General features: G+C 39.3%; 1 protein-coding gene across 4 annotated transcripts in view; it reads right to left on the bottom strand.

Annotated features, from left to right (window-relative positions):
* Positions 1–19,255, bottom strand: part of FMN2 (formin 2) — a 394,366-nt gene that overhangs the window by 271,747 nt on the left and 103,364 nt on the right. For all 4 annotated transcript variants that reach the window (XM_055373763.2, XM_055373745.2, XM_031015559.3 and 1 more), the window contains exon 4: positions 18,609–18,664. In XM_055373763.2, coding sequence (XP_055229738.2) covers positions 18,609–18,664 — 56 coding nt within the window. The remainder of the gene's footprint in view (positions 1–18,608; positions 18,665–19,255) is intronic.

Raw genomic sequence — 19,255 nt, forward strand, 5'->3', positions numbered from 1 at the left:
ATATAAAATATTTTTGATATCCATATGGGCAAGACAAATGCATTATGAGCATGTGCCATATCGCTTATATCACATTTACTAGAACTTTAATATTTTACCTAGGGTATTTCAGAAAGTGATAACTGACAGTTCTCCACAATTTATAAAGACGGCTGATGGCCAGACATGGTGGTTCACACCTGTAATCCCAGCACTTTGGGAGGCTGAGGTGGGAGGATCACTTGAGATCAGGAGTTCAAGACCAGCCTGAGCAAGATAGCAAGACTGCATCTCTCCTAAAAATTAAAAAAATTAGCTGAGCACGGTGGCACATGCCTGTAGTCCCAGCTACTTGGGAGGCTGAGGCGGAAGGACAGCTTGAGCCCTGGAGTTTGAGGTTGCAGCAATCTATGATCACAGGCCACTGCACTGCACTCCCGCCTGGGAAACAGAGTGAGACACTGTCTCAAAAAAAAAAAAAAAAAAAAGATGGCTGATAACAACTGGCCAACATATGGGGCACTCTGACATATAAGTGGTGTCTTCCTTTCCTAAAACTCACAATCAACCAGGAACCCTTCAAGAAAAAAAAAAGTTTTGAGTAGAAAGAAGGGCATTGGCCGGGCGTGGTGGCTCATGCCTGTAATCCCAGCACTTTGGGAGGCCGAGGCAGGCGGATCACGAGGTCAGGAGATCGAGGCAATCCTGGCTAACACAGTGAAACCCCGTCTCTACTAAAAATACAAAAAATTAGCCGGGCGTGGTGGCAGGCGCCTGTAGTTCTAGCTACTTGGGAGGCTAAGGCAGGAGAATGGCATGAACCTGGGAGGCAGAGCTTGCAGTGAGCTGAGATTGCGCCACTGCACTCCAGCCTGGGTGACAGAGCGAGACTCCGTCTCAAAAAAAAAAAAAAAAAAAAAAAAAAGGAAAGGGCATTGCCTTATTAAGGGTAAATTTAATATGAATAACAGATGAAAAGAGAGGAAGAAGGAATTGATAGAGAGAAAGGAAGACAGACAAACATAGGAAGACAACCCCCAGTCTTGTGGAAACTGCAGTGTCAATCGTACTTTAATTACTGCTCATACAGATGTGGATTTGCTCACTCAAGGCTGGAATAAAAGGGAAAGAGAGGATGAGAGACTTCTTGTGTTGAGAACTATTTCTTCAGTGTTCCAGGGTTTCCTGCAACACTACAGAGTGCTCCAGATGATCCCCATAGGCCACGGTAAACAGCCATAGGTCCACATGCACACGCTTCTTACCCACCTGGGAGGCTGACACTTATACTCCAGACTTGATTTTTACATATTGTGGAAGAATAATTAACAGGTAATATAAAGATAATGTTAAGTATAAAACTAAACTCTTACCCTGCTTGCTAAGGTTAAACTCTGGATCCAAGAAATATCTCCACAAAGTGAAAAGCAAACATCTTCTTTATTAAATCTGAACAGACATCCAACCCATTTGCAGTGGAAAAAATGCAGATGGACAAGACAGAAAGGGTATTTACTACAAATGAGGCATTTTTGGGTGCTATGATAGATGTGATAAAAATCTTTAGGGCACCATTTTCCCCCCATCTCTATGAAGGAAATGTAAACTTTTTTTTTTTTGCGACGGAGTTTCGCTCTTGTTGCCCAGGCTGGAGTGCAATAGCGTGATCTGAGCTTACTGCAACCTCTGCCTCGCGGGTTCATGCAATTCTCCTGCCTCAGCCTCCTGAGTAGCTGGGGCTACAGGCATGTGCCACCACGCCCGGCTAATTTTTGTATTTTTAGTAAAGACAGGGTTTCAGCACGTTGGCCAGGCTGGCCTCAAACTCCTGACCTCAGGTGATCCACCCACCTCGGCCTCCCAAAGTGCTGGGATTACAGGCGTGAGCCACCGCACATGGTCTAGAAATGTAAACTTAATAGTCCTTCCTTTTTTCCACAACAGAGTCTTGCTACATTGCCCAGGCTGGCTTCGAACTCCTGGGCTTAAGCCACCCTCCCAGCTCAGCAACCCACATAGCTAGGACTATAGGCACACACCACTGCACCCTGCTAAATTTAGTAGTCTTAATCCTAACCTCTGTTACTTCTTCCTTGGAAACTATATCTTTTGCTACAACAGTTAACTTGCTGAAGGTCAATCATGATGTCTGCTGACAGCTGAAGACAACCAGTAATTTAGAAACACAACCCCCCTACAAAGGGTTGATTTCCTTAATTTTCTATTGTTAAAAAAAAGAAGTAGCCCTTACTATGAAAGGAAACTGAAAAATAATTGACTTTTCAACTAATAAAGGAATGTAACACACTTTAATAGGCAAGATTTTTGAGAATTTATATGTTATTCAGACATATATACATGCACATACACACTCTCCCCTTAAAAGCTCATTATTTTTCACCAACATCTACACAAAAGACTAAAGTATTTGTAATGCACAGTTTGGGAAAAACTATATTGCCATGTTGTTTTTAAGTAGCCCATAGTGGAAAAAAAATAACCTTTTTTTATTATTTAATTTTATTTTAAGTCCTGGGATACATGTGCAGGTCATGCAGGTTTGTTCCATAGGTCAACGCGGGCCATGGTAGTTTGCTGCACCCATCAACCCATCACCTAGGTATTATGCCCAGCATGCATTAGCTGCTTATCCTGATGCTCTCCCTCCCCATACTCCTCCTAACAGGCCCCAGTGTGCCTTGTTCCCCACCTGTGTCTATGTGTTCTCACTGTTCAGCTTCCACTTATAAGTGAGAACATGTGGTGTTTGATTTTCTGTTCCTGTGTTAGTTTGCTGAGGATAACGGCTTCCAGCTCCATCCATGTCCCTGCAAAGGACATGATCTCATTCCTTTTTGTGTCTGCATAGTATTCCATGGTGTATATATCCACATTTTCTTTATCCAGTTTATCATTGATGGGCAATTGGGTTGACTCCATGTCTTTGCTATTATGACTAGTGCTGCAATGAACATATGTGTGAATGTATCTTTGTAACAGAATGATGTATACTCCTTTGGGTACATATCTAGTAATGGGGTTGCTGGGTCAAATGCTATTTCTGGTTCTAAGTCTAGGAATCGCCACACTGTCTTTCACAATGGAACATAACCATTTTTAACATCCTGTATGGCCCCTATACATAATTCCACTCTCCAATTGTATGATGATAGTTAAGTACAAGAAGAAACCAGAAGCCAAAAAACCAGCACCCAAATTTATCTTAATAAGGAGTACAATTAGTATTTCTGACTGGATTAGTAAAATGCACAGATCATTTTCGTTTTTCCAGCATACTCTTAAAGGTGACCTTTAATCATTAAAAGGTATTTCTTGAGTTATGCTGGTACATAACTAGGGTTTTCTTTTTTCATGAACGATGATTATATAAAAAGGTTAGTTGATAAATAGCATGTAAGAAGTAGATTCTGGAGGAGTTTTCCAAAACTCAGTTTGTAAATGTTATTGCCTATGCCAGCTCTGTTTCATCATAAATTTGAATATAATGAAAATAGCATAAAATTAAAGGATATTATTATATAAACACACACACACGCACAGGAAAAAGTGATTCTGATGAGGCACAGTGGTCATGCCTGTAATCCCAGCACTTTCCGAGGCTGGAGTGGGAGGATCACTTGAAGCCAGGAGTTCGAGACCAGCATGGGCAACATAACAAGACTTCATCTCAACAAAAATGGAAAATAAATAGCCAGGTGTGGTGGTGTGTGCCTGTAGTCCTAGCTACTTGGGAGGCTGAGACTGGAGGAGCACTTGAGCCCAGGAGTCCAGCCTGGGAGACAGAGTGAGACTCTGCCTCTAAAAATATAAAAAATAACAATAATAATAAAAAGAAAATGATCCTAATAATGGCCTAGCACAGTAACAATTATTACACCTCTTTCTACATGGATTTCTGCCCCACATCACAGGCCAGCTAGTTCCACATGGCACCCAAGTTAGTGGTAACAGAGGTCATAATACTAGTGACTGTGAAGATTCCTGGGATTTTTTTTAACCTTTCTAATTTGCATAGCCAGTCAAAAATGTAACTGCATCATTACACATGATACCCAGTACCAGAAAAAGATCTCTTAAGTAGAAACCACTTAAATTTTCTTTTGGTTACCTTGGATTGGCTCTCGCAATCTCCATCCTCCCCTTCCCGTTTACAGAAATACGGAAAAAAAACTACATTTGCAGACTCCCTTGCAGCTAGATTCATCCAATTAGATGCAGCCACACAAAGATTTAGAAAGTCGAATGAGGTAAGGATCATATTCCCGTGTCTGGACTGCTCTGTTAGCAGTTAAGGTCTGAAAACAAAGCTTCTCTACAACAACATTCAAATGTCCACTCTACAAATTGCAATGGTGGCCTCAAAAGTTTTAACTCCCCTGATAATCCAGTTGTATTTGATTTCTTTGAAAAGTGTCACCTTAGACACAGATGCTTCAAACCTTCCAAACTTCCCATAAAACACCTGATTTTATAGTAAACACTTCTGTTTCATGCAGCTAGCACAGTTTCCAGTTCCTGCAAAAGGTCTGACTGATATACCCAGGTACCAATACTTCAGAATAAATTATGAAAAAAAGATTCACTTTTTTTCCATAAAAAAATAAATTAAAAATTAAGCAAGGGTGTCATTTTAATTCAAAACAATTTTTATCATAATGGAAAGATGCACAAAGTCTTAAAATTAAAATTATTTTCAGTGCTAATTTGTAACAAAAATATATGGTGCCATGATATATGACATCATATCACCTTTTATGAAAAGATGGTCCTTTTTTGTAGTATTTGAGAACCTCATTAATTTCCCCAAAGGCCTCTGACAATCCTAATATGCAAATTCATTGTTTAAATACATCTGTCACATCATCATTCTTACTGTATTAGCTAACTCCACGAGGTGCTCACAAATCAATTACAGTTCATGCAATTCAAGTTCTCCACCATCACCTTCTCTGACTTCAAGAAACCCTCCAACTTCTGCATGATTAACAAGTTCACTTTATGCTGCATTTGTATCATGTGGTTTAAAACATCCAAAAATCATTGATAAACTGACCCTGCCAAACTAAAGGATGGTGGATAATAACAGATGGTCTGTGTTAAAAGGAGAGGGATTTGGGGTTGGATCTGCTTTTATAAATGATCAATTTATTAGTGTGTATTGTTCTGTTATGTATTTTATTTATTTTTTAAACAACTTGATAATTGAGGGTACTTAGATAATAAAAAGTTGAGAAAATAAAGAATTGATATACCCCATAAGCTTCAAAGGTTTTCAAATGTAAGATACAATAAGAACCAGAGCTAACAAATGGCAGAGGAAGTAGTGATAAGAGGACAAAATTCCAAATCTGAATCTTTAATAAATATAGCAATGCTAGCCTTGTGGTGCCAGGAAGGTGGAAGAGTCAAAAAATTCATAAAGATGATAACAGACTGCAAAGATGAAAGACTAAAATTTTTATAAACAGAACTTTTTTGTACAGATCATTTTGATAGACGAGAACATGGAAAAAGAGTTGGGGGCAACAAACTATCTGCTTCTTACATTATTCCCACTGTAGAGAGAACAAAAAACCAACCTGCTAGAATCTTCATTCTCCCTATGACCTATCCTTACCTGCACCCTAAAATCCCAACCGGCCCTGTATTAATGTTACAATCCCCCTTTTCTATTCCACCCAAGCAGAGCAACTAAGCGCATCTCAAACCTTAACTGACTAGCCTGTAAAATAAGGCCACCAATCCACTACTACAGAGTAGCCAAATGTATGTAGGATTTGGGGCTCTGAATTTAGCTGAGAGTCTTCAAAGAATCTTATCTGGCCTTCCTTATCCAGGGCTATCAGTCAAGGGCCGGCTGGCTCTCAGAGAGTACCAATTCGGAAAGTCAGCTGAGACATTTCCTGTAAAGCGCTCTAGAGAAAGCTCCATTGCTTGTCAGAAGTAAAAGCTGATTTCTAATATAGGTTGTTTTCTTTCAGGGATTTATAAAGAAATTTACATGGCAGATATTAGTAATTATCATGAAAAAAGGCCATTTTCTTGCCATTTAGGCAAACACCCTACTCTCAGGACCCACACAAAGTGGAATGAAGCTCTGGGGGGCCCACCCTCCCACACAGCCTAGATTTAATCTCGAAGAGACTGCCAGGCGCTCTGTTGTCCGTGGAAAGCCCTCCAGTTAGGAGCCTGTTCCTCTGTGTCCAGCGCCTGGAACTTAATCTTGTCTCTTCAGGGTGCAGCTAGATAGAGCCTATCAGATTCTCAAAGGACTTGACAATGAAGAGATGCACTTTTCATTATCTTTAGCCTTCTACAGTTTTCAGAAAGACTCTCAGCATTTCCACTGATTGTGCAACAGTTTACCGAAAGCTAATGGCTTTTCCTATCAAAAAATTTAAATAAATTTTGTTGTGAAAAAAGAAAAAGAAAAAAGTAAGCTTGGCAATTTTGTACAGAACCTATATAATGGATGCATCCTTATAAATGGAGGAAGGTTAAATCTATTTTTAGTTAGTCAATACAATAGTTAATATGCTTTATAGATTACCAATTGTGAGATTATTTGTACTTTAAAATACTGTTTCAAAACCCTAAATCATAAGTGGTAGAGTCTGCCATCTACGTTGGCTCAATAATTATATACAGTAAGTCAGCCAAAATTCCTCCATTCCTGTATAATCTTATATGTGGGTGGTGATGGTTAGCTCTTATAAATTGTTTGAACACTTGCGTATCACATAATACAAGTTTCCATTAAAAAATAAAATGTTCACCAAAAATATTTTTCCAAACAGAAGATTATCTGATTCCCAGAAAAAGAAAACATTACTGTAACATTAAGGTTACAACTGTCAAAAAAGAAGCCAAGATACACTCAAGTAAAGCTTTTGCTGAAAAGTTAATTTGCTCATCTTTGAAACTTTATTATGTTTATTATGTAAGCAGGATACTTTTAAAGCCTAGAATTTAAAAGCTGCCTATTGGTAAGTTAACGCTGTAATAATTTATTTTATAAATTTTAACATGAGATATATAATTAATTTTCTACCATATTTAGATTTTTCAAATTCTGCTAAATTCTAAAGCAACATTACTGGCAAGTTAGGATACCTCTAGACATCTGTAAAATAGGAATTCTGTTCTTCACAGAAGCATATAAATTCTCTATTTGTCATATTGTTTTTTGTTTGTTTGTTTTTCGAGACGGAGTCTCACTCTGTCACCCAGGCTGGAGTCCAATGGCACGGTCTTGGCTCATTGCAACCTCTGCCTCCTGGGTTCAAGCAATTCTCCTTCATCAGCCTCCCGAGTAGCTGCGACTACAGGCATAAGCCACCATGCCGGGCTAATTTTTGTATTTTTAGTAGAGATGGGGTTTCACTATGTTGGCCAGGCTGGTCTCAAACTCCTGACATCGTGATACGCCCACCTCGGCCTCCCAAAGTGCTGGGATTACAGGTGTGAGCCACCGCGCCAGGCTATCACATTCTAAATTAAGAAACATCCTAGTTTTGGAACAAACCAATGGCATTCCAGTTTATAATATGTTAACATCTGCTACACATGATCCCATAGGGAAAGAGATCGAGGTGTTATATAGATATAATTTTGCACAGAACTAAAATACAAGCAATTTTAAGTTTGAAAGGGAAATTTCAAGAAAGAATATTAGAACAGATGGCAAATGGTAAATAACTTGCCTAGGGCTTTTTAAAATAGAACATATTATGGGAAAGAGCCTCACACAGGGAGCTGAGATGGCATCTCTAGAATCCTTAGTATAAAATACATGATGAATTATGGAAATTATAATATTTCTGAACTGGAATGGACATGGCAAATCTCTTTCCATTCCTTCACGGATGAATGAGAAATGTGATATGGAAGGAAGAGGCGTACGTTAGAAATCATACTTGGCTGTATTACTTTTAACATCTCTTTAGAATAGGAGCTGATACGATGGGAAGGTTAAAGTAATGATCTTTAGTGAACAAACACAGTGGAAGCAATAAACATTTAGGGAAAAAAGGGAGATAAACAGCAAAAAGAACCAGCCTTTTTGGTTCCTGCTCACATATTGAGAAGTTTCTTTCTACTTATTTGAGCTAGAGTTGCAGGAGGTACTGGACCATACTTTAAAGCAATCTATCCCTTAATTGTCTCAAGTAACGCAAGGAAGGAAAGCACTATTTTATTCCAGCTTCACTTTCCTTGAATGATCTATGGATGGAAAGTGCAGCTCAGTTTTTCACCTCCTAATCACCTCCCTTGCATTAACACCCAACTGTTCTCACATATCTTTTTTTTGGTGTTTGTTTTTTTAAGAAAAATCTTCCTGGCCAGGCACAGTGGCTCACGCCTATAATCCCAGCACTTTGGGAGGCTGAGGTGGGCGGATCACCTGAGGTCAGGAGTTTGAGACCAGCCTGGCCAACATGGTGAAACCCTGTCTCTACTAATAATACAAAAATTAGCCAGGCGTGGTGGTGCATACCTGTAATCCCAGCTACTCTGGAGGCTGAGGCAGAATTGCTTGAACCTGGGAGGTAGAGGTTGCAGTGAGCCAAGATCATGCCACTGCACTCCAGCCTGGGCAACAGAGTGAGACTCCATCTTCAAAAGAAAAAAAGAAAAGAAAAAGAAAAATAAAAATCTTCCTAAAGAATAAAGCCTGGAGAAAATCAGATGGAGTGGATTTGGACTACTGCCCGGAGGGTAGAGCTGCCTTTTGGCCCTACCACTCTAACGGAATTACTCTCGGCACTGCTCGTGGTTTCCTTATTGCCAAATACTATAGATTTAACCCTGTCCTTTATAAAGAATCTGAGACTATTAATCATTCCTTCCCCCTTAGAACTCTTTTCTTCTGGCTTCTATAGTTTTACACTGCTCCTCCTCATTTCTTTCTCTGTTTCCTCCCTGGGATTTTTTGAGGGGTGGAGTAGAGACTTTGTACTTAGCCTACTATCCCCTCTCTATATACTGGGAGAGTTCATCAATTTTTATATCTTCAATCTCTCATCTTGATAGTGATTATTGCAAGTTTTTCTCTCTCATCAATACTTCACTTCCATATTGTGACTGCTTAGCTAATACTGCTATTTGATTACGCTACCCTGCTCCTTAAAGTGCATCTGAGGGTACAGGAAAAAACCTAACCACAATGCTTTCCCTATTCTCTCACTCAACAATGAAAACAGAGGACTTCTGTGACCTCTTATCATCAAAATGTGCAAAGATTTTGTCCCTCCAGTAAGCAATCAATTCTATTATAGACACCAGACGAGTGTCCTCTAATTCAAATCAATTCTAACACTATCTACCTGGAGGTAGCATCAGGTCCCACAGGTTGAGGGCTCAGTCCTCAAAACCGCCCCCACTTCATATGCAAGCCACAGGTCCAGGCCTCTGGAACTTGTGACCAACTGGCTATAAATCCAGGATCCCTCCACCCCCTCCGCAGGTTCAATGTGTTAGACCAGCCCACAGAACTCAGGGAAACACATAACTTTTGCTGACTTACTAGAAGGGATGTTACAAAGGATGCAGATGAAGACATGGATGGGGAGAGGCTTGGGAAAAGGGGAGCACCACCCTCCGGGAAAACCACGTGTTCATCAGCTGTCTGGAAGCTCTCCAAATCCCATCAATTTTGGGGGTTTTAATGGAGGTTTCATGATGTAGGTGCAATTAAGTACATCACTGGGCACTGGTGACCAACTTCACCTTCAGCCCCTCCCAGTTCCCGAGGCCGGGGGGTGGGGCAGAAAGTCCCAACCCTATTACTATGCTTTGGTCTTTCTGTGGACCAGCCCCATCCTGAAGTTACCAGACAACAAACAGTAGCATATAAAAAGAAACTTAACCTCTTCGAAGATTCCAAGGATTTTAGGAGTTGTATGCCAGGAGATGGCAATTAAGACCAAATGTATGTTTCATAATATCAAGCATCTTATCCTCCAACAAAATATTCCTTTGCCTGTCCTGTAGTTTACCTAGGCTTGGGAACATCTTTCGATCATTTCTCTAATTCATTGTCTCTTAAACTCAATGTGCACCAGAATCGCCTAGAGGGCTTGTTAAAACACAGATTATTTGGGAGGTCGAGGCCGGTGGTTCGCCTGAGGTCAGGAGTTTGAGACCAGCCTGGCCAACATAGCAAAATATTGTCTCTACTAAAAATACACAAACTCAGCTGGGCATGGTGGCAGGTGCCTGTAATCCCAGCTACTAGGGAGGCTGAGGAAGGAGAATTGCTTGAACCTGGGAGGTGGAGGTTGCAGTGAGCCGAGATCATGCCATTGCACTCCAGCCTGGGCAACAAGAGCAAAACTCTGTATCAAAACAAAAACAAACCAAAAAACACACACAGATTGCTGGGCCCCACCTCCGCAGTTTCCAGTTCAGTAGGGCTGAGTAGGGCCTGAGAATCTGCATATCTAACCAGTTCCCAGTTGATACTGAAGTCTGCAAACCACACAGCCTAATTTATACCCTAGACATGGTTACCAAACCCATCATTTCAATTCTTGGTTGCTACTTTTCCTGTATCACATCAGCACCTTAGCTGAGAAGTAATGGAATTACTTTGAGAGTTTAACAGCTGGTCCTAACTGGCTCCACTCTCCCTCTTCCTATCATTCTACATTCCCTTGCCAGGTAATTGTTCCTTAAACTGCCTTGCTCATTCCTCAAAAACTCATGGCTCCCGACTACTGAGCATAAAACGTTTTAAATCCTCTATTAGGCTCATAAGACCTTGAATAGTCCCTAAAATGTGGAGACCCCATCACTCACTCTGCCTACTGCAAAAGGATATTGTGAGAATGTTGGGTTTTTGTCTTGTTTTTGGTTTTTTCAAGACAGGGTCTCATTCTGTTGTACCAGCTGGAGTGCAGTGGCACAATCGTAGCTCACTGCAGCCTTGACCTCCTGGGCTCAGGTGATCCTCTTGTCTCAGCCTCCCAAGTAGCTCATGCCACCATGGCCAGCTATTTTTTTTATTATTATTGGTAGAGACAGGGTCTCCCTATGTTGCCAATGCTAGTCTCAAACTCCTGGGCTCAAGTGATCCTCCCACCTCAGCCTCCCAAAGTGCTAGAATTTCAGGCATGAGCTACCACACCCAGCCTTATTGTGAGAATTTAAAAAGATACAGTCAATTCTTGTTATTCACAGTAGTTTTGTCCTATAAAGTCTTTGTGAACATCAAATTAGTGAATACTGAATATTGCTTCTAGAAAAAAAACAGGTTTAGATTCCTGCAAGCCCCTGGTCACATTTTTGTCAACCAATCAATGCATTACCTTTTTCAAATGTGTGTTCCTGCTGAAAGACACTTTATTTAATATATATTGCTGATTTACTGCGGCCAACAGCAGCATCACTGAAGCCTGAACAAAGCTTATCTGACACGTGTTTTTGCCACAAGGCACATCACAGCCTTCTTGCACGTAGGAACATTAGACAACACGGCAGCTCTATGCTTGGAGGCAATTTCGAACAGTAAAACCAACAAGAAAAAGCACAAAAACGTGAAAAAACAGCCACAAAAACACTCTTATTTACAGAATGAGAGCTGGAAGAAGAAAGCAGAGCTTCACCTCTTTCAACATCAGCTGGGAAAGTCCACGTCAAGCAACTCAAATTTCTTGCCACTTGGAGCGTGTTTGTGATTGGCCATGAAAGCACCATATGAATATGATTTGGGGGCTCCAAATAAATGTTGGCAAGTAGGTGAGTTCGCAAATACATGCAAATCCAAGAATAATGAGGACCACCTATGCAATGAAAGCAACTTTCAAAACCAGAGTATTGCTCAACTATAACAACAATAATGATAAAGAGCTAACATTTTGAGTGCCAGGAACTCCTCCAAAGCATTTTACATAAACATATTTAAAACTCACAAAAAAAATGTAGAGATAGGAATTCTTATTATACCCATTTTATAGATGAGAAAACTAAGGCACGCGGAGTAAAATGCTATTCCTAAATTCTAACAAAGATTCTCTCCTTGATCAAGCTCTAGCCAGGCTCCTCTGAGCCCTCTTCTCAACTAGGCCTTAGCCTTGGCCTGTAAAGACTTGAGCAAACATTAACATAGTTTCTACCAGCTAAGGGCTGCATCCCAAAGATAATCCTACCGCTCTTTAAATTACTGCCTAAGAAAACTCAAGGCTGCCAAAAAAACTTACTGTTTCAGCCTTCACCTGAGGATGGGGCCTCTTTCCTAGTCTCTGGCGGAGGACAGACTCCTAACTTATAACTGCCAGTTAGCAGACACAGCTGGCCTAATCTCATTTACACTAATGAACCCTTTGCAGTTTTTCACTTCTGAGTCTCCTGAGCCTCCACTTACCCTTCTCCCTATTCCTTTATTCTACCTTTAAAATGCCTGGTCACCTCTGTACAAATCAAAGTTGAGTTTAGTTCACGCTGGACCCTTCCCTAGCGCAACAGTTGCCACTGATATAAAATCTGTCCTTACCATTTTAACTAATGTCTGACTTTGTTCATCTTTGACAGTTCCCCAGTTAAAAGTGGAATAACTGGGATTTGTGCCCAGGAAAACTGGTCCAAAGCCCAGATCCTCAACCACTATGGTATGAATATAAGCAAATGTTCTGCCACTCTCGAAATGCACCCTAGACTGAGTCTTCTCAAGTCCAGTGTCTAGAACAACGTCAAGTTTAGACAAATTTAGATTAAAAAATAGAAGTAGATTTTTAAAAAGGGAAGAGGAGTGCAGAAGAAACATATGTATAAGACAGATATGAAGGATCCTAAAGATTAAAAAAAAACAACAACAAAAAACAAACAAAAACAAAACAAAACAAAACAAAAAAACTAGTGTATTTTTTAGGGTTGGAACAAGCCAGCCAATCATACAGGAAATAGTGAGTGATAACGCTGAAGACTGAGGATGGCAAGGGAAAACCCCATGTGTCAAACTCAGGAGTCTGAACATTTTCTCAAATGCTATGAGCAGTCACTGGATGAGTGTAAGCAGATATCAGACATCAGCAAATTTGGATTTTAGAAAGATAACTCCGGAGGCATTGTGGAGGAGAGATTAGAAGGGTTAAGACTGGAAGCAGAGACCCATCGGGAGAATATTGCAGTAATCCAGATAAGACTGGGCTCTGGGTTAAGGCGCTGTCAGGCTGCAGGCCAAGGAGGCCCGGGAGAAGGAAAGCAAAACCTGGGTCTCCAGGGCAGCTGCCAGCTGAGCTGCCTCTCAGGTCACCTGGACTATTGTGCTTCTCCCTGGCCCCACACCCAATGCCATGTTCACTTCCAATTTTCTACCTTTACTCTCTTCTCTGATCTGAAATACTCACTCTTCTTCCCTCCATCTATCCAAAAATAACGATTTGATCTAAATTTCACCCTTCCTAAGAAATTGCCCTTAATTGTAGTCTCTCAACAACCTTCACCCTTTTTGTTAAGTTTATCTTGGCAGAATTACATTGCATCTCGCAATCATTTCATGTACGTGAAAGAGGTATGTTCTTCTAACTGTCTGCTTCTTAATACCCAAGATTTTGTCTTATAATTCTTCGTATTTCCTTCAGTATCTACCACAAATACCTTGCACACAGTAGGTCAGCAGATGTTCAATAAAGGACAAGCCTCCTTTATAAGCAGAGAACTTTTATCAGCTCCACGACCCCCATCGGATTAGCTGCTTGGACTGTTTGCCTTTCTCCACAGGCCATTAATAATGTTGCATAGTGCAAACTAGTTTTACACCATCTAAAACTCAATAGAGCAAAGATATTACTTCATTTCACCTCCAAGCCTGACCACCCCAAGGAAAAACAAAAACAATCTGTGACATCCAATTATTTCTTCACATTCTCATCTCAAGTTCTAACTGCTTTCCAGATGTTAGCTGGTTTTCATTCTTAAAACTCATAGAAGAGTTTCTTTTATGATTATTTCTAAGCTAAAACGTCTATATTTTTCTCTGAGCTCCTTGCAGTTTCTACAGAATAAAAATTATTCCCACACCAAAAAAAAAAAAATCCTTTCTTTCTCTTAACATAGTATGGTAAATACCTTTCAAAATGTTACCTATCTTCAATGTCAGCACTGCCCTAAGGGTATCCTGTCTTCTCTTCCCTTCCTAACCATCTCTCGCTTGCCCCTTCCCAGACTCATTAGGTCAGAGTATTTAGTGGTGAAACTATTTATTGAGGACCTAAGAATGATTAGACACGGAGGAAGACTTCGAGGATGACTAACTCATGGTTTCAGACCCAAGTATCTCTCTCTATCTCCTTTAAGACTTGTATTTCTTACTCCGCCTTATTTTAGTTATTTACTTGTCTTGTGGGTTATTGTTTTGTTGGTTTCCAATTACTTTGCAAATTCATATTACCTTTTGCCTTGGAGTTGAGAAAGACCTCATACTCAACAATGTTTCTTTCAAAACTTTCTATATGTCTAAGACATTCTACCCCAATTCAAATGGCCTGTTTCATTAAGTCTCCAGCATTATTTCTTCAGAATCACTTTTACTCCACTTTCTTTTGATCTGACCAATGCTTCTTTTGCTCTTCGAACTTTGCTTCTGAGTAACCAAGACCATCCACAAGGCTACTCCACATTACTCCATCTGTTTCCTTGACTTGTTCCTAAATTATTTCTGAAACTAATGGAACTGAGTGGCCACTGCATAAAGAGTACTATAACAGATACTTTAAGGAGATCCAGTAAAAAAATATTTACTTCTTCAAATAAATTTGCAGTTAGATTGGGCAATGAGGGGACTCGGCAGGGCTGATCAGAGCAAAGCGTTTTTCTGACACTTGAGAATTTATTTGCACATAGATCATACAACATATGGGGGAAGACAGTGCTGATATCGTATAATTCCTTTTTATTGTCTAGCACTTTGTAATAGACGTGACTATTGATAAATGATAAATATTATAATGTGCAAAGACCTGACTTTCAATTGCCTGTTATTTTCAATTCTTACCCAAACCTAGAGTTTTTAAAAATCAAAATGTTATTCTACTTCCTTTCCAACTAGTCCATGTACATTAGAAAGATACCAAGAGTTTTAGAAAAATGCTTTGAAACAAAAATTGTATATATAATTTCAAAAGCAAAAAGTTAGAAACTAGGTGGCTACCAGGTGAAGCATGTTACCATACACCAATCTTTAACTTCGAAGCAAATGTTCTTAGATAAAATAGTTGACACTAAGCTGTTATATACTACAGAGTATAAAAGGCTTTACAGTTTAAATATTTCAAATGCCAAAGATTTTAATAAACAGAATCAAAAGACAGTCGCGTTTCAGTTTTATGACATAATTCTTCAGATAGAGCAGATTTTCAGAGCATATTACTTGAAATTAAAATAATCAGTAAGTGAGGTCTCAAGAATGTAATTTTATTTGAAAACCTAATTCCACAGGTTCATCAATAAAAGCATTCAAGGAGTAGCTACAGTCCGTTCTTTTCACTTGAGTGCCAGCTGTATTTGCTTTAAGCATCAGACTCTCTGGCAACACCACAGCCTTCTACTCCTGTGAGTTGAGGAAAGGCTTTATGAGTCATGTGTTTTTTCTAGGGATATTGCACTCTCAGAATTATTAACTACAGAAAGAGTAAAAGTCAAAACTCATTCAATAAATTCCAATGTGCTCAGATTGAGAGAACAGGTGTCTGAACACACATCTGAAGAATAACTTAGAGAGGATGCTTTCCAACTCGGCTGCAAGCCTCTGACTAAGCAGTCCTGGGGATCTCGCATTACGAGCACAGAAGGAGGCAGGCAACGCTGGATGGACCAGAAAAACCTCTCAGGTTCATCATTCATACTGAGAAAACTGCCTTCAAACCGCTCATTTCCAGCTGCATTTAGAGATACAGAACTGCCATCTAGTGACTAAGAAGGAAAAAGCAAGGACTTTCCATGAAAAATAATTTTTTTTACATAATAACAAGGCACTAAAGTTAGTAAAATTAACACAACTTAGCACATCAAAGTTCTAGTAAAACTTCAAAACGTATAAGTGAACTAATATACCTATTTGCCTCTATAATGTATCTGGACATCTGACTCATACATGGTATAGTTTAAATAAAATAAATTTAGAATCTCATCTCATTCATCTGACGATTTTGGCATAGGGTGATTACCCATGTAAAAGTATAATTTTTATCATAGTATAAGTATAAAATCAAACAGATCTGTACTCAAATAGCGGGCCTACCCTTTATCAAGTTTGTGATCTGATGCAAGTTATTTTAACTCGTATAATCATTTTCTTTAGCAGTTAAATGCGCATTATAATAGTTACTTTAAAGGATTATTGTGAGGATTTCTTAAGGTAATAGAGTAAAAGAACGGGTATACAGTAGGTTGACAATTAATTTGAGTTTTCCCTATCCCCTTTATGGCCAGTTACTTTAGCCTGTCATGAAACATATCCATATCATCTAAGAAAAGAATCAGCCCATAAAATAAATGTATGACAAAGAGTTGATGATTCCAAAAGTAAGTGATGTCATTGTTGGGTGCTTAAAATCGATTGCTTCCAAATACTGTTTCCTCTCAATTAATTTTCCTGACTTCCAGACACTTCACTGTCAACAAGGATAAGATGTAACATTTATTCAATCTATTTCACCCTTGAGTCTTCCAGTTGTAAAATCAAGTGTTTTTAAATAACCTACTCCATTAGGTTTTCTGCTTATTGCAATATATTTTACCATGGTCCATCACTCAGGAAGAACACTATAATGTTACACACATGAATATGTATCTTGAAAAAGCATAATATAGAGAGCAATGCTGTACATGTTTTATCATTGTTGATATTATCAAATACTTCCTGTTCAGGTTCTCTTTGACATTATCGTATGTAACAATTGATTCATATACGTCCTGAACATAAGAATTTAGAAAAACTTAATGTATTCCTTTAAATCACAATTTAGCCATGCTTTCCACACCAAAAAAAGGCTTAAAAAGTGAGGGAAGATTTGAGGGTACTATTTTTCTTAATAACTGCTGACTTTACTATTTCTTTTTACCTTTTTATCTTTCTTTATCTTATTCGCTGTGGGCTAATCATTGCAGATAATTAAGGAACCATCAGTTGAGCCCACCATGCCTCTCCAAGTGCCACCAAGTTGATGTAGCCCTCTGCTCCCATAACAATAAGCTGGAAAAACTTGCTTTTTCAATGAACTGTCCTTAAGGATAGCTAACCTAGCCGCATTTTTGAAAAGCACCCAGGTGCTGTTTTCAACCAATGTTATACCCCAATTTCTCCTCCAGGGGGAGCACAATTTTCATGTATAACACAGGGATTCTTTTCTAAAGGAAAGTTACTTTATTTGATGAGTTCTCAGAGATCAGCAATAATTTAATTTTACAGAGAAGAACCCTATGTCCCAGGTAATCTAAGCTTGTTGTCATCACACTAATCAGAAATAGATCCGGGTGTAAAACCCAAGTATGTGTCTCCTCATTTTCTCCTAGACCATCAACAGAACAGAACACATCTTTTTACTGTTCATTTCTAACACTAAGTTACTGACAAAAGCATAGTTGGGTGAAAATGTAAATTGGTTTGTAAGCAATGGTTTTATATCCAAAAGAGCAGTTGCTATCCATAATTACTATTCCATACACGTTTCCTTTCTTGCAGTTTTTTTTTTTTTAATAAGAAATCCATTTTAGCATAGCTTGCATTTTAGTGTAAGAAAAAAAAAACCCCACAAAATTTGGCTTCTTTGGTAACTGATATGGTTTGGCTCTGTGTCCCCACCCAAATCTCATCTTGTAGCTCCCATAATTCCCACATGTTGTGGGAGGGACCTGGTGGGAGATGACTGAATCATGGGGGCTGGTCTTTCCCATGCTCTTCTCATGATAGTGAATGGGTCTCACGAGATCTAACGGTTTTAAAAATGGGAGTTTCTCTGCACAAGCTCTTTTTTGCCTTCTGCCATCCACGTAAGATGTGATTGGCTTCTCCTTGCCTTCTGCCATGAACTTGTGAGGCCTCCCCAGCCATGTGGAAGTGTAAGTCCAATAAGCCTCTTTCTTTTGTAAATTGCCCATTCTTGGGTACACCCTTATCAGCAGTGTGAAAACGGACTAATACAGTAACAGAAAAAAAAAAGTTTCCTGGAAATTAAACAGATACTAATTAATGTTTCATCCACCAAAGTAATAAGAATCTTATTTGACTTTAGCAAAGCTCTGACAGATTTTTTTTTTAAAGATCATAGCCATGGGACTATTTGAGCAGGCACATCTCGCAGACTTCTCCCTGGAGTGGCCACCGTTTCCTGCTGGAGCCAGCTGTTATTGGGCCCAACTCTTTGGCTGGATATAGAATAAAACAGCTTCTGAAAAGCTTGTACTCAGTTCCACTTCAAGGCTGATTTTCTATGCAAAAAATAAATGGAAGAAAACATCCCCTTCTGCCTGACTGGATTCCGCTGCAGGCTTAGGGAAAACAAGGGCATCCTAGCCAGCTGGGCAGATGGAAAGATAAATCGCAGAGTCTGTCACAATCTTAAGACAAATAAGACAGATGGGAATCTGACATCCTAATAAGATCATCTTACCTTCTGGACAGCATCTGAGCGTTTTTTGGGAGTTTCTGAAACAGCAGATTGAGATTCTAGATTGGAAAGGAAGCAGACAGTCAGTATCTTAAAGGACAATTTTCCTATTTCTTCAATCAGAAAACAAAACTTTCACTAAAATATATCATTAACCATAAGTACCAAAAATATCCAGTCTCTCTTCCAATTATATAACTGGGTTATTAGGATATGACTACTTTTCAGTATATATAATACATACAACGAGAATGCTCATGTCATTTTTAAAAATTGGGATATTCCTACGCCCTTCTCTATATATCAACTGTCCTTATTTGTCTCGATTGCTAGTTTCTAAATTGTGCCAGAAAGTCCTTCTAAGACTTTCACAGATTATATTATTCACTTAGCTGAAGTCGGTATCACGATAGAAGCCACCTCACCAAGGTTGAAGGATGGGAGCTCAAAAGCCTCATCTAACTGTTGTCAAATTGCCCCTTGATTTCAACGAGAGATAACGAACACTGTCACCAAGAGACACTGAGTAAGAAGGGATTCTGAAGCGGTTTTTCTCTTTTAGTCCTCGTGTCATCTGAGATTCTATGAGACTGCAAATTCATCATTCTAAAAAGACCTAAGGCATAACCAAGTCAGGGATTTTTTTTTTC

The sequence above is a fragment of the Gorilla gorilla genome, chromosome 1 (genome assembly GCF_029281585.2).
Source record: "Gorilla gorilla gorilla isolate KB3781 chromosome 1, NHGRI_mGorGor1-v2.1_pri, whole genome shotgun sequence".
Lineage (NCBI taxonomy): Eukaryota > Metazoa > Chordata > Mammalia > Primates > Hominidae > Gorilla > Gorilla gorilla.